Genomic DNA, 13,844 nt, shown 5'->3' with positions numbered 1-13,844 from the left:
GGCCACCATCATTATAAGGCCACTTCCTTGCTGCAGTAGGGGTGGCCTTATAAGAGGGGGACTACTGTAAACACAAAAAGGTATTCATGACAGGATTCTTTCTGTAAAGTTTGGTAAAATTCTAATAAGTGGTCATAGAGTTAATATGTCTATTTTCAGTAGCAGTGGTCTAATCTGATGGTAAATTAGCATATGTTGTAAAACCTTGAAAAAATTACATGCCAGAATGCTTTCTGTAAAGTTTGGTTGAAATTCTATTCAGTGGTTTTGGAGAAAAAAATGGTTGAAGCTTTTTGAAATTTATTTTTTGGTAACAATATTTTGAAGGTGGGTCGAAATGATTTACACAAAAGGTGTAAGGTCCTCAGGTCTTCATTTTATCATGTTGGATAAATTTTATTCAGTGGTTTTGGAGAATCATTTAAATGATGTTTCTATTTTTAGTAAGCATGGCCATGACTGATGGCAGATCAGCATCATTTGTACAAAATTTCAGTCTTTATAACAGGATGCTTTTGTCAAATCTGATCAAATAATGATTTGTGGTTTTGGACAAGAAATCATTTCAAGTTTTCTCTATTTTTTTTTCCAGATGAAATTGGTCTGGTACTTTTTCAGAAGCTGAAAGAAAAAAAATGCTGACAAACAATGGACAGGTATTTCTACTTTTCGTAATTGCATCCACATTTGATGGCATTATCAGCGTAATTTTTATACAGACTTGAAAGGTCTTCATACCAAGTCTGATCAGCAGTTTAGAATGTAAATCATTTAAAAGTTATCTTACATTTTTTAACGACCACATTTGACGGCAGATTGGCATTAATTTGTATCAACTTCAAAGGCCTTTATGCTAGGATGCTCTTTACCAAGTTTGGTTGAAACTGGTTCAGCAGTTTTTAAGAAGTTGATAAAATAGCAGCTGTCAATGGAAGATTTTTCTTTATAATGGTGGATCATCATCATGTGTACAAACTTCAAAGGCCTTGATGCCCAGATGCTCTGTGCCAATGGATCCTGGACAACACATAATGGGCCATATGGCCATGTGAGCTAAAGACTTTAGCCTGAGCCTTTGATAATACCAATGCTGCTACTGCCACAGTGACCTCAATGTCTTGTCTATTTAAAGGCAGATGAGATAAAAGCCAGCATATTTGTAAAACTAGTATCACACCCTCTCCTGCTTTGTCCAACCCATTCCAAAACAAATGCCCTGCTGGTTACGTCCCGGGGGAAAGAAAAAACCTATGGACAATATTACTTGCGTATCTAAATTTGTCTTTCATGCTCAGTAAGTGTACATATAGGGTTATGATTTCACTAGTTACCAAGTTATCTGGAGGTCTCTGGATATTGGAATAATTTAGTGTGCTTAGTTTTTTATGCCAGACCAACACATCAATAGTTTTAGTGTCAAGGTTACTGGAGCAAAATATCTGGATATGGACACCCTGGTAGCTGGGCTTGCCTGATCTGATGGTAGGATTTGAGTCTAGCTTATTGCTGACATGTTGTTTACACATGCTAATTGTCAGATATGTGAGATAAACAAGAGCCCCTTGCAGGAAGATGCTCTACTGACCACAAAGAATCTCCAAGAATCTATAAGTCTATTTATTCATTCCTTTCATTTTCATTAACTGCTGAATACTGAAATCATCTCTGCTAGTCTTGTGAAACTACAACAAATTTCTGCTCCTTACATGTTCAAGTTATCATGTTAACATGATACCTATAACTACAGAACAATAATTATTTTCATGGCCTGCGACCTTGAATGTGATACAGCATAGTTAGAAGCTTGATGAACTCATCTAAGACAATGTCGAAATCTATCCACATGCTATGTCTGGTTAAATCTGAAATTAATATTTTAAAGAAAACAAAACCCTGCAGGTTACTGAAAATGGCATCATTCAACTATTGTAAGATATAATAAAAAAAAGGGTCTGACAAAATTTCTATTTTGTCTTATTATGCATACAAGCCACAACAGCTAAAAGATAAATTATGACCTCTCACATTAAAATCAATGTCAGGAATTTTCTAAAGAGGAAGGTCCCCCACACCTACCTTCAGAGGAGGGGAATCTAAAGGGACAAAGCCTAATGGGAGCTGATTGATGGCAACAATATTATAGGGTATATGCATACTTACTTTAAGAGAAGCATTTAATGAATTTAAAGCACTTCTTTGGCTGCAGTATACATAAGAAACGACTGCATACCCAATTTAGTTTGCTGCCCTGATAATTATTCTTCCCTGCTTGTTTAAAGCCTCTGAAAACGGGAAATGGTCTATATGATCCCTTGTATCTGAATAGTCATCAGTTTATCCACTGTTTCTGATGTTAAGAACAGTGTCAATTCTGTTTTGTGAACTAAATCCCTCTCACAAACTGCTATTTGTAACGGGAAAACCACTGCAATTTCGGCCAATGTAAACAAATTAGGGAAATGGTCATTGTGATATTGAAACATATTTTTCCACAATTCGATCATGGTGTCCCTAGGTTATGTCTAATGTAGGATCACATTCGTTGCAAGGCTGTCTGCCAAGGTTACAGCCTTTGAAGTACATAGGTTAACCTGTGCAACTATAATTGTTAGTAAATGGATTACCTTTCTTATACTCTCGACAAAAAACATATAGCATCCCTCATTTCTGGTTCTTTCCTGATGCAGTTGTAAGTAATCAACCACGTCTTGGAATTTCGGTTCCTTTTCTTCTTGTTTTCTCAGCCTCCAGTTCTGAATGTGTGCTGTGAAGGATGTACTATTTCTGTGTCATTGGTCTGTGTGATGTCTTCAGTTCACATTGGAACTCAAGAGCTTTTCTCTTGTTCTAAAGTATCAACCATTTCAGATGAGCTTACTTTAAATAAAATGCTTATCTTTTGTTGCACTGAACTGACAAAGATCAAATATTAATGTGGAAGGTGTTAATAACCATGGTGGTGATTTGGGACAAGATAGAGTTTCGAAGTCCAATGTGTGATGTCAGTCAAGCATCATTTTCATTCAGAAGCAGCCACATATTTCTATGATTGTACTTTAGTGAAACACCCCATAATAAAAAGATGAGTCTTTCAAGATTTGTACCAATATAAAGATTATCAGGCAGCCATTTTTGAGGCTGGATCAACATCTTTTAATGAAGGAACAACTTTATCTTGCAATGGAGAACTCAATGGAGTACTAAAAATTTTTTTTGAAGAACTTGTTATAACCATTCAAAAAAGTAGCTGTAACAAGACTGAACAGTTTGGGATGTTACACCAATATTTTGATTTAGGGCCAAGTACAAAAATCAAGATTTATAAGATGGCAATCATGGAGGTCTGATCAGTACAATTTTCATTAGGACTGAACAGATATCAATACAAGCCTTTCAGTGTCTAGGAGTATTAATAACAGTTTTCAACATGACTACCATGCAGCCATACTGTAATTTTTTTTGGGGTCCACACCATTTTCATTTATAAGGAGTAAGTTAGTGAAAGCACTACATCAATATGACCATCTGTTCACAGGTTGTAGTAATAACAAGATGGTGGCCATATTAGATGTCAGACTGGCACTAGTTTCATCTGGGACAAACTAGACATTGTAAGCCTCTTTCAGAAAAACCCATGTTCTGTCTCAGATCAGAACTATATTCATTCACGTATGACTAGACATTTCCGGTCATTTAGTGAAAACCCCAACAATCTGCTATGCAGAAGTAGTGATAACTGTGTCCAACAGGCATTTTTTATTTAGAAGCAACCAGATTTTTGAATGAATGTGTAAGCAAAGTTTCATGGCCACAATCCAATTAGGAGGAATTTTAATTACATTCATGTGCCAGCAGCTAGACAGAAACTGGATGCCAATAACAAGCCATTCCATAAGCTCTCCTGGTCTTTGATCAGCTGAACTAAAAAATTCAATCGTTATTTTAAATTTATGATTATGCAAAATATGTATTAAAATATTTTTGTTTAACATCTATTGTTTACCTCAAGCACCATTGAGTGAAACTCCTGAGGGGAATAAATCTGTTTTGCTACAGCTAAAATGGTACTAGTTTTCCCTGTGCCTGGTGGTCCATAAAACAGCAAGTGTGGCAACCTGTTCTGGCTGATGAACTTGCTGACTGAAAGAAAACAAAAATTTACTAGCATGAGACTGGTACATGTATAGCTTCATTAAGATGACCTTTGAACTTTGACGGGAATACTGACAAGAATAAAGTCCATTTGCAAATAGCTACTGGTCAAACTCAATCAAACTGACCTCTCTTGAGATTCTGTGAGACCTCTGCAATGGGACTGTCTCATAAATTAAGTTTTCTTGTAAACCCCATAAAACCAAAACAAACAAAAATCTAGCACTGAATTATGCTTTTCAATAATTAAATGAAAAGGATTTCGGTTTTGTTTTCTTTTAAAAGAAAACCTTCTGGATGAAATCCTCCTGGAATAGTAAAATACATCAAAAACAGATTATAGTTAATATAGTTTTTCTGTTGTCTAGTACAAAAGCAAGTCTCAACAATATGGGTGTGATGATACAAACTGAATAAAGGCACAGTTACTAGGACATCTCTATGTGTGTAACCATAGGAATCAGGAAAGAAAAACAAGCAATGTTATTTTGTGATTTAATAAAATAAAAATTCAAAAGAAAGAATAAAAGAAGAACAGTACTGATGAAAGTTTTCACAAGTTCTTAACAAATGTTACTATATTAATTAAATATTCATTCTGAATACCCGGATCCAAGAATTAGGAAAAGTGCAATTCCTAGTACAGATTTCCATTATAGTTAGTTATAAAAAAAAATTTGCACCATTCACTTGACACAGCAATCATACAGAAGGAAAGACAAGTCCAAGAACCCATGAATACTCACTGGAAATAAGGAAGTGTATTACCGGCTTGATAAGAAGGGCGACTGATAAGAATATATCTAATTAATGCATACTGTTTCACAATCAACCTAAAAGAATTCTTACTCATTTGACCTTTAATGAAACACTTACACCCATCAGATATTTGCACACGAGAGAACCATTACATCAAAAACATACAAGATATTAATTCAAACTAGAATAAATATATCATACCTGTAGATATATACAAACACATTTATATGAATAAATATTTAACAAGTTTTGGAAAAGTAAATTAATCCAGAAAAAAAAAATCAGCATTAGCTACAAAATATTTCAAAGGTAACTTATTAAATGGGAATTCTAAACACTGAAACAATGAAGCACATTGTCGACTATGAATTCCATCAGTTTTATTTCCAGGCAGCAAAATGCCTAGTTACTTATAAATGTTGCCATAAAGTGCGTATTGTAGTTGGATGCATTAATTTCAGTGGCATATACATACAAGTGTTGAACAGCAAGGTGTTGTATTTACATATTTGAGTCATACAAACAATCGGACATCAGTGTGTTCAGTCATACGCACAAAGAACCAGGATACTTCTTCAAAACGTCCAGCTTCAACCAATTCTTATTATCCTCCAAGGCCTGATATAAAGCCATCGAAATAGTACCATACAATGCCTGAAATCCTGCCTAAGATTGACTACCACCCTATATTGACCACTGGCAATCACATGTATATTCCTGCTAGAAATAGATTTGTTGCATTGCAGAAAATAAATTGGTTTTACAGGTTTGGGATCTCGATAGAGAATTCCCTTTATATATATATATATATATATATATACACACACACACACACACACACACACACACATATATGTATAGCCTCAGGACTGGACCTAAGCTATGCTTATGAACACAGTATGCAATTAAGCGGAATTAACGTATATTTACAATGTAAAATGGGACTATACTTTCACTATGCACGTAAGCAATCTATGCAATTAAGTGATATGCATTTAAGTGGAGCTGACTGTATGTATGTATAAAAACACACACACACACATATTTCACAACATCAAGTCATTACAATGGCATCAATAAACTGAACCAATACAAATGCCATTTGCATCAGTTCAGTACACTGAAGCTATTATACTGACTTTTTCTGGAGAAAGATGAACTACGGCACAGTTGCAAAGTGGACTCTGGCAGCAGACCAGAATGTATTCTTTTCTAATGAGGTTCATCTACGGGAGGATGAACTGTTATTATCAGAAGAGTAATTCCAGCCCAGAAAAGGTAAGTTAAACAATATTAATGGGTAACACATTACTGATATTAAAATGTCTTCTTCTCATTATCAGAGAACTGATAAAAAATGCAGAAAAAGTTATGTTTATACATCACTGGGCATGCTTTTAAAGCCAATGCTAAATATGGAAAAGTAACAATTATATGAAACAAAAACTATTCTTAGCAACTAAGAACTGTTTGTGTTTCTAATAATAGCACTATTCTATATTTAGCTATTCTGGCCATTTTAAAGAATGTTAATCTTTATAAAGAATATTAACATAAGAATAAACAGCATGTCAGTGGCCTTATAATGAATTGATCATCTTTCCCGTTTCAAGCACGGATTCAAATACCACCAAGCCAAGGTTTCCAGCACTAAAGTCATGAGACCTATTTAAGTTCAACTGTATTTATGTAGTTTATTATACATACTTGTACTGATTATATCTTTATGTGATATAAGATCCCCCAACTGTTTTGGCCTGTATCTTTCTATCCTGCAAAAGAGGAGGATAAAAAGTCAACATATTTTAAAACATAAGAAAATGAACAGAACATTTTAAACCAGCTCTTTTGGCACTGGTAGGTCATAGTTGGCTCTGGATATTACTGACCAATGGGACCCAATGATCTGGACTTTGGTCAATGTATGCTGTCTTGCACCAACCTTACTTTGCAGAACTCATTAATTTCTTATTAGACTTCACATGCCTGTGATTTCTGACCTTGGAGCTCAGAATCTAGTTTTTTAATTACATGAAGTGCAAGCCATCCATAAAGTCTAGTCATAGAACCTACACCAGAACAAAAGTTATTTTGCACATTCATTTTTCTTGAACTGCAATGATTGACATTTGACCTATATACCCAAAAATCAATATGCGCCTCATTCATCCATACTTTACATGCTATTAAAGTGCAACAACCATTTTCTTGCTCCAATGACAGAACATGGATGAGAATATTTGTGCAAAAACCCTCTTTCAGTCAGTCACCTTGATATTCACATCTCGAAATCAGTAGACTTCATCCTTACCCCAAAGGCAAGCAATATACAAAATTGTATCCAGGTCTCTGATGTGGAAGAAAATTATTGGATATAATAATACACAATGAAGAGAAATGACTTTGCAGATCATTGTTGCTGCTGTTGTTGTTCCTGTGATAAATGTGTAACTTCTTTTAAAACCTTCAGATTTTTTGTTCTCGTATGAGTGAAGAATATCAAAATTTAAAATGGAAAAAACACTTTACTTCTGCAATATTTGTTACAGCTAATGAACGTTTTGCCTGGCTGAAAAATGCATTTTATAACACAATCACGAAAGCAAAACTGGTCCAGCAATTTGTCTTTTTGTTTTTCTTTTTCTATGAATCAGTATGAAATTTGATAGCTGTCATTTAAAGATGCACATAATAACAAATCTTTGTCCTCCTGTGATTTTTAAAAGTTATTGCCCTTTTTGATTTGCACCTTGCAGCAATGTATGACAATTTTTAAAATACAACTACTGTGGTTCTCAGTGGATTGCTGTTAAACATTACGCCTGCCTCCTTGAATACAATAAAAACCAGGACACACAAGAAGAAAAAAATCAGGATTAGGAGGAAAAAAATTGATGTTTGTGAACATATCTTCACAAAGAAATTGACATCTCCAGTGTTATGCTATTAATTAACATGAAAAACATGCTACATTCATACAATGAAAAGCCATCATTTATTTTTATTATCATCATCTTTTATGATATTTAGAGTTAAAACTAAATATTAGCATTCAAGATGAAAATGGAAAAAAAGAGTTTCAAGGGATGATTAGTATAATTCTCATGGAATTTCTGCATCATTTTTGCTCTCTTTGAAGGAGGCACAGTCACTGTGAACCAAATGTTATTTCTGGGACATTTTTAGAAGAAAAAAAATGATAATGGGAAAAAAAATTGGAAAATGAGAAAATTTGGATTATTAAACAACAGTGTGGGATGGTCTCTAGTAAATCAGGATAAGTGGCAGGTCTGCATTATGCTCATCATCAGAAGATGTCAATGTTAACAAATCATTCTACTCTCACATATTTTCATAAGAATTATGATTTGGTTTTCTTTACAACATACTCATCACTATCATATAGGGGGATAGGATATGTGAGAGCTGGGGTATATTCACTATTCCTCTCATTATTATTATTATAAATATAATTATACAATTAATTATCATTCTTACAGCTGCTATTATTTGTTATCTGTTACCAGCTAATAGCATGATCTGATAGTTTCCTCTAAACAAATACATTGTCCATACAAATTAGCTGATTGTTGCTCTTCTAAGTAAAAGGATTTGGCACTGCTTAGAATAGCATCAAGATACTAGTCAGTAGTTCCAAGGCTCTGGGAAAGGTGTTCACACTGAGAGGGTGAAAGAAAGTAAGTGTCACTTGGGTCACTTCTGACAGTGTGTTTGATTTTAATTTTTCACGTAGCTTTAACAATTTTTCAGACATATTACTACGATGTCTGCAGTGTGGCACTTTATAGTGTTGTCTAGTACTGGGGCTTAATGCTTCAGACATATAGCATGATGTCCCATGTTGATGAAACGCAGAAAGACTATCAATTATTAATATTTTTCGTCATATATGCCCCTTACCCTTACGATGATCATCTACTTATACCAGGATTGAATCTTTAATAAATGTAATTCCATGACTTTTCTAAGACCCTTTTACCGACTTCTAGAGTAACCACTAAGTAAATACTCGAATACTTACCTAACATGTTAAATTTAACAACAAAAAAAAACATTGGATAGGTCATTCACTTTTAAGTGACGTAAGTACAATGGTTTTCAATGGTAGTAAGATCTCTGGATGTAGCCTGACTCTGAAGTTTTAGAGGAACCTACTCTAACAAATCCATTGTCAAAGTTAGGTAGGTTGGTATAACTTTTGATTTGGCAAACGAAAATGCAACTGGTCAATGAAAAACAACCAAGTTCCATGACTTTTACAAAACTTTGAATGATTTATGAAAATTTCAAAACTTTTCAAGGCTTTGGGAATGCTTTTTGTCATTTACAAACTTTTTCAAGAATTCCATGACTGCAGGAACCTTGTTATACTTCTATGTAAAGCTGAAAACTTTGCCCATCATGCAAATCATGTGACCTAGGAATGGGGAACAGGCTGCCTGGGTTACTAGAGCTGGTGCTCACATGGCTCTAGACTTCTAAAATACCATTTTGGATATTGATGTACAGTATAGAAACCAGCCAGAATCAGTCTAGTGGGTATTATTTTGTTCATCTGCAACCAGTACAATGATGTATGGGCACGTAACGGGATTAAGGCCAACATCTATAAACAACAAGCTTTTTTCATCGATTATTTTAGCAATAGGGACAGTTTAAACCAAATGCTTTACTTGAAACAAACTTACCTTGTGATGAATAAAAGAATAAAAACAATACCCCCAACAGAAAGAACAATTTAGCCCCTCAAATTAAATGGCCAGTTTCTTAACGTACATGTGCAGTTAGAATTGAACTAGTAACTAATGGTGTGCATGTTCAATCTCATGATTTGCATTTGACTGATAACCCTTTACCTCATAGAGCATAGTTACAAAGTGCAGCGCGCTATAAACAGAACACGTTACCTATTCGACCATAAGCATACGCCTACCTGTGAAATATTACGTTTAACAGCAATTTTAACCATTTTACATTTTTGGTACACATCTATTATATGTGGAAAAATTTAAGGGTAAAGTCTGATTGTTATACCCGTGTAATTATTTTTCACGGAAGAAATTTTTATGTGCTTTAAAATCTTGAGAGAACTCGTTCACCATCATGTCAGTGAGGCCGCATGACCAACCGTAGCTGCCATTTCCCATACTCGAAATTTACATGTTTTTCGTCTACGTTTACATCACTAAGTCATCTGAATTTAATAATTTATAAAAATAATTGCTGCCTACATCAATAACAGAGCCTTTACCTAAGTTAATGAATCTTTCATAGTTGTGATTCTAATCATGAAAACTTTGTAAGTACTGAATGAAATCCGCGACCGCCATTTTGGAAAGTGGAGATTATGACCCAGTTACTTTAAATAGCAGATATCGACCAATGCATAAATAGTGACCATGTGATCTGACGTAATTGTCATTCGCAGAAATGAATGTAGTATCTAATAGGGGTTCTTCCCTGAAGGTGGCACTGTGAAAACTGGCTCAAAATGGCTGATGTTTACAGCCGATGTCAAATGGTGCTTCCATTCGATTGGAGTAGAGGCGTCAAAAGGCGCTTCCATGCAAATGGTGTAGAGGTGTCCAAAGACGCTTGCATGAGGTAAATGGACAAGTAAAGTACTTAAACAAAGATGCTGTCAGGGTGTGTAATTGTGTGAATTGTGCAAAACTGATATGCGACAAATGTGTATCATTTCAGCCCTAGCTGTGTACATGTATATTCAATTAAGTAACTGGAACCTTACTGTTTAAGGACTAAACATGTGGTTCAAATTAAAGTGCAAATTCAGGATTTTATTTTTTGTTGTTTGTGTTTTTAAACAGAAGTTGCTGCTATTTGGAATTTATCTGTCCATACATCATAGGATTACTTTTCATGTTTAAACAGTAGGATACATTTACACTGTTCACGAGATACTCAACAAAGCAGGCCTTTCTTCAAGTCAGTGCAAAAGTTTTCTAAATGTACCAAATATAAACTTTTAAAATAATTTCTATTGTCCATATATATGATTGAAATATAGATTACTGAAATTATATTTAACTATTAATCAACTGTACTAACTTGGTTTTTCCATGGGCAGTCTTCAATGATTGGCTTTTCAAATGTCAATCAATAATGCCAATCAACTGCTCCACAGTCGATGCCATTGGTGTGCCAGCTGTGACAGTGATGATTTGTCAGTATTTTATTGCTTTGTCGTGAAGCGTTATCGTAAAAGTGGAAGGGATTATGCCCCACTCCCCCACTGCAAGAAGTGGGGTTCCAAAAATATACACGTGCGGTACTGTTGTACCCAAATTATTAACTATGATCTTTCGGACTTCTCATGATGCAATGGGGCGACTTCTCCCACCATTCCAATTTGGCGATAATGTAAAAGAAATGATAATATAAAATATATTGTTATATATACATAACCACGGAGTGAGAAGCAATGTGGAAATTAATCAGTCATATTATTGAACAAAAAGTCCTCATGATACGCCAAGGTAGAAAAAAGAATAACATTACATGGTTGCCACTAACCCCATCCCCTTTTATGCAACAGACAACATTGTTTTAAATTTGTGAAATTTCATTATATCCCATTCATAGCTTCGCAACTAAACACTACTGATGTAACCAACTTTTTATACCATGGCAAATTTGGGCTCGTTTTAGTGTCAATTTCCATTGCGAACGGATTTTGGATCAGATCTACTTCTGCTAGTTACGATACTTCGCGGGATAATTTGTGTCTTCTCGTACCCAGTCACATGACAGTCACTCTCACGAGACAAACAAAATCAAAGATGGCGACAAACATTTCTAGAGGATTTGTCAAGTAACCCGTTTGACATTTTCTGTATTTTCCATTTACTTGGGTCAAAACTTAATACGAACGTGTAAAAATGACAGGCTCATATCGAGATATGTTTAAGAAATAAAAATGACAGATGCAGAAAATGAGTACCAGCGTGCGCTGAATGAAATTCGCACAGTACAATCGGTCATCGATAATAATGTCCAAGCATTGGAGGGGCTTCGGACTCAGTGTGCCACAACAGAAGAGGTGACCCAAAAGGCCATTCGTGATACAGAGGTAACAATCCTTATGTGTCTGCCCACCATAATTTTACGGCATTGCCCCTTTCTTCGTCAACACTTTAAAAGTTGGCTCGAATCGTCGAAAACCTGGTGGAGTTTAAATGACGCATTTCAGACCTAATCAATTGGACAGGATATGTACTATTCAGACAGACATAACTTGAACATAAACATGTCCAGTGTACTGAACGTATTCTTTACTTGGTTAAACTTGCATATGAAACTGCTTTGTGTGTGTGTGTGTGTGTGTGTGTGTGTGTGTATATATGTATGTATATATATATATATATATATATATATATATATATATATATATATATAGATAGATAGATAGATAGATAGATAGTCGGCCTATTCTTCACGTCATGGAATTCTGTGCAATGATATTTCATTTCTGTAGACATTGGATCATGTGTGGTTTTTGGTCAAAAATTAAGTTTTTATCAAAAAAGAATGTTTGCCCTTTAATTAAAGAAACTAAATTTCATAAAGTGTGCAAAAATATCCCACATTTCTATTCTAAATGGAGATGAAAATGTGATTTCTAAATGTCAACTTGAAGTATGACCTTCTTGAACTTTTAACCCCAAAAAACCTGTTCAATATTTATCTTTTAGAATCACACAGATAAATAAATTATTGAACTGTTTACCCTAGAACAATACTGCATCTTTATCCAAGTTTTTAATTTTGCAAGATGTTGTCCCACACCTGCTTTATCCTCTGCTATCCAACTTGTCAACTTCAATGGATTCTAAAGTCTGTTTCTGAATTCTTTAGTAACTTATTTTTCCATGAATGACGTGTTATAAACACATGACATCCTATTCATTGTTGTTTCTTTTCAACATGATAGCCTATTTTTACAAACAGTTGAACATATACTAATTGTTGTTAATATTTAGTGCCATTGTTACACTGAATTTTCTAAAAACCAGCTATAAACCCGACCTAGATCCTCAGTGGAAATGCTGACAGAAACAGTCCAAAGTAATGCATTTCATTTCCATTGCCCAGTGCATAAACCTGAGATCTTTTCAAAGCCACACACAGAATAGGCTGACATATCACAGGTCATGAAAGTACATGGGTGGTATGCCTTAGGTCCAAAATTAAATTAATATTGTTTTGAACAGAATGTTTTGGTGAAATGCGCACTTTTTAGATGGTAAGCATTACAGTATTTACTTGCGTCAGTTGGTCGAATTTGGTATGTGTTTTGCACCAGTGTTGAACAGAATCCTTACATGTGCAGAAAAACCAGACAGTGGGGGGGAATGTATGTATGTGTGTGTCTATATATATATATATATATATATATATATATATATATATATATATATACACACACACACATACACACACACACACAGAGGTCTCACTAGGACCGCTTTGATGGCCTAGTGGTTAAAGTATTCACCTCGGATGGAGGTTGTGGGTTTGATGCCCAGCCGAGTCATACCAAAGACTTACAAAAATGGTACTGACAACTGCCTTGCATGGTGCTCAGCATTAAGAGGTTGGTGTTAGGACTGGTCGGCCTGGTGTCATGGTAATGTGACTGGGTTAGACATCATGCTACATGTCTGCGGTATGATGCCTCAGTGCTAGACATCACTATAAACTGTCACACTGCAGACATCGTAGTGATATGAATAAAAAATTGTTAAAGTTACATTAAAGATTAAAATCACACACACAGAGGTCTCACTAGGATTTTAAAACTAGGAGTCCAGGACTCCTATTTTGGGAAAAACCAGAGTCCCACCAGCAAAGGTCCTCTACCAGAAGCATATTGGGCATACCTGAAGCAGCTA

General features: G+C 35.0%; 2 protein-coding genes across 6 annotated transcripts in view; one reads left to right on the top strand and one right to left on the bottom strand.

Moving 5' to 3' along the window:
• The window catches only part of LOC149775343 (replication factor C subunit 5-like), a 53,533-nt gene that overhangs the window by 30,430 nt on the left and 9,259 nt on the right, over positions 1-13,844 (bottom strand). Inside the window, exons 1-3 of one of the 2 annotated variants that reach the window (XM_089943819.1) lie at positions 11,577-11,738; positions 6,619-6,683; positions 4,004-4,140 (exon numbers count right to left, since the gene is read on the bottom strand). In XM_089943819.1, coding sequence (XP_089799945.1) covers positions 4,004-4,140; positions 6,619-6,683; positions 11,577-11,614 — 240 coding nt within the window. In that variant the 5' untranslated portion in view covers positions 11,615-11,738. Of the gene's footprint in view, positions 1-4,003; positions 4,141-6,618; positions 6,684-11,576; positions 11,739-13,844 lie in introns of those variants that run through there. The other variant, XM_089943818.1, reaches the window with a different exon arrangement.
• Positions 11,870-13,844, top strand: part of LOC149775342 (kinase suppressor of Ras 1-like) — a 120,366-nt gene continuing 118,391 nt past the window's right edge. For all 4 annotated transcript variants that reach the window (XM_089943817.1, XM_089943816.1, XM_089943815.1 and 1 more), the window contains exon 1: positions 11,870-12,022. In XM_089943817.1, coding sequence (XP_089799943.1) covers positions 11,870-12,022 — 153 coding nt within the window. The remainder of the gene's footprint in view (positions 12,023-13,844) is intronic.

The sequence above is a fragment of the Sinohyriopsis cumingii genome, chromosome 19 (assembly GCF_028554795.1).
Source record: "Sinohyriopsis cumingii isolate HCF-2022 chromosome 19, ASM2855479v2, whole genome shotgun sequence".
NCBI lineage: Eukaryota > Metazoa > Mollusca > Bivalvia > Unionida > Unionidae > Sinohyriopsis > Sinohyriopsis cumingii.
Note: the sequence above shows the minus strand (reverse complement) of the source record. Positions and strands in the feature narration are given on the sequence as shown.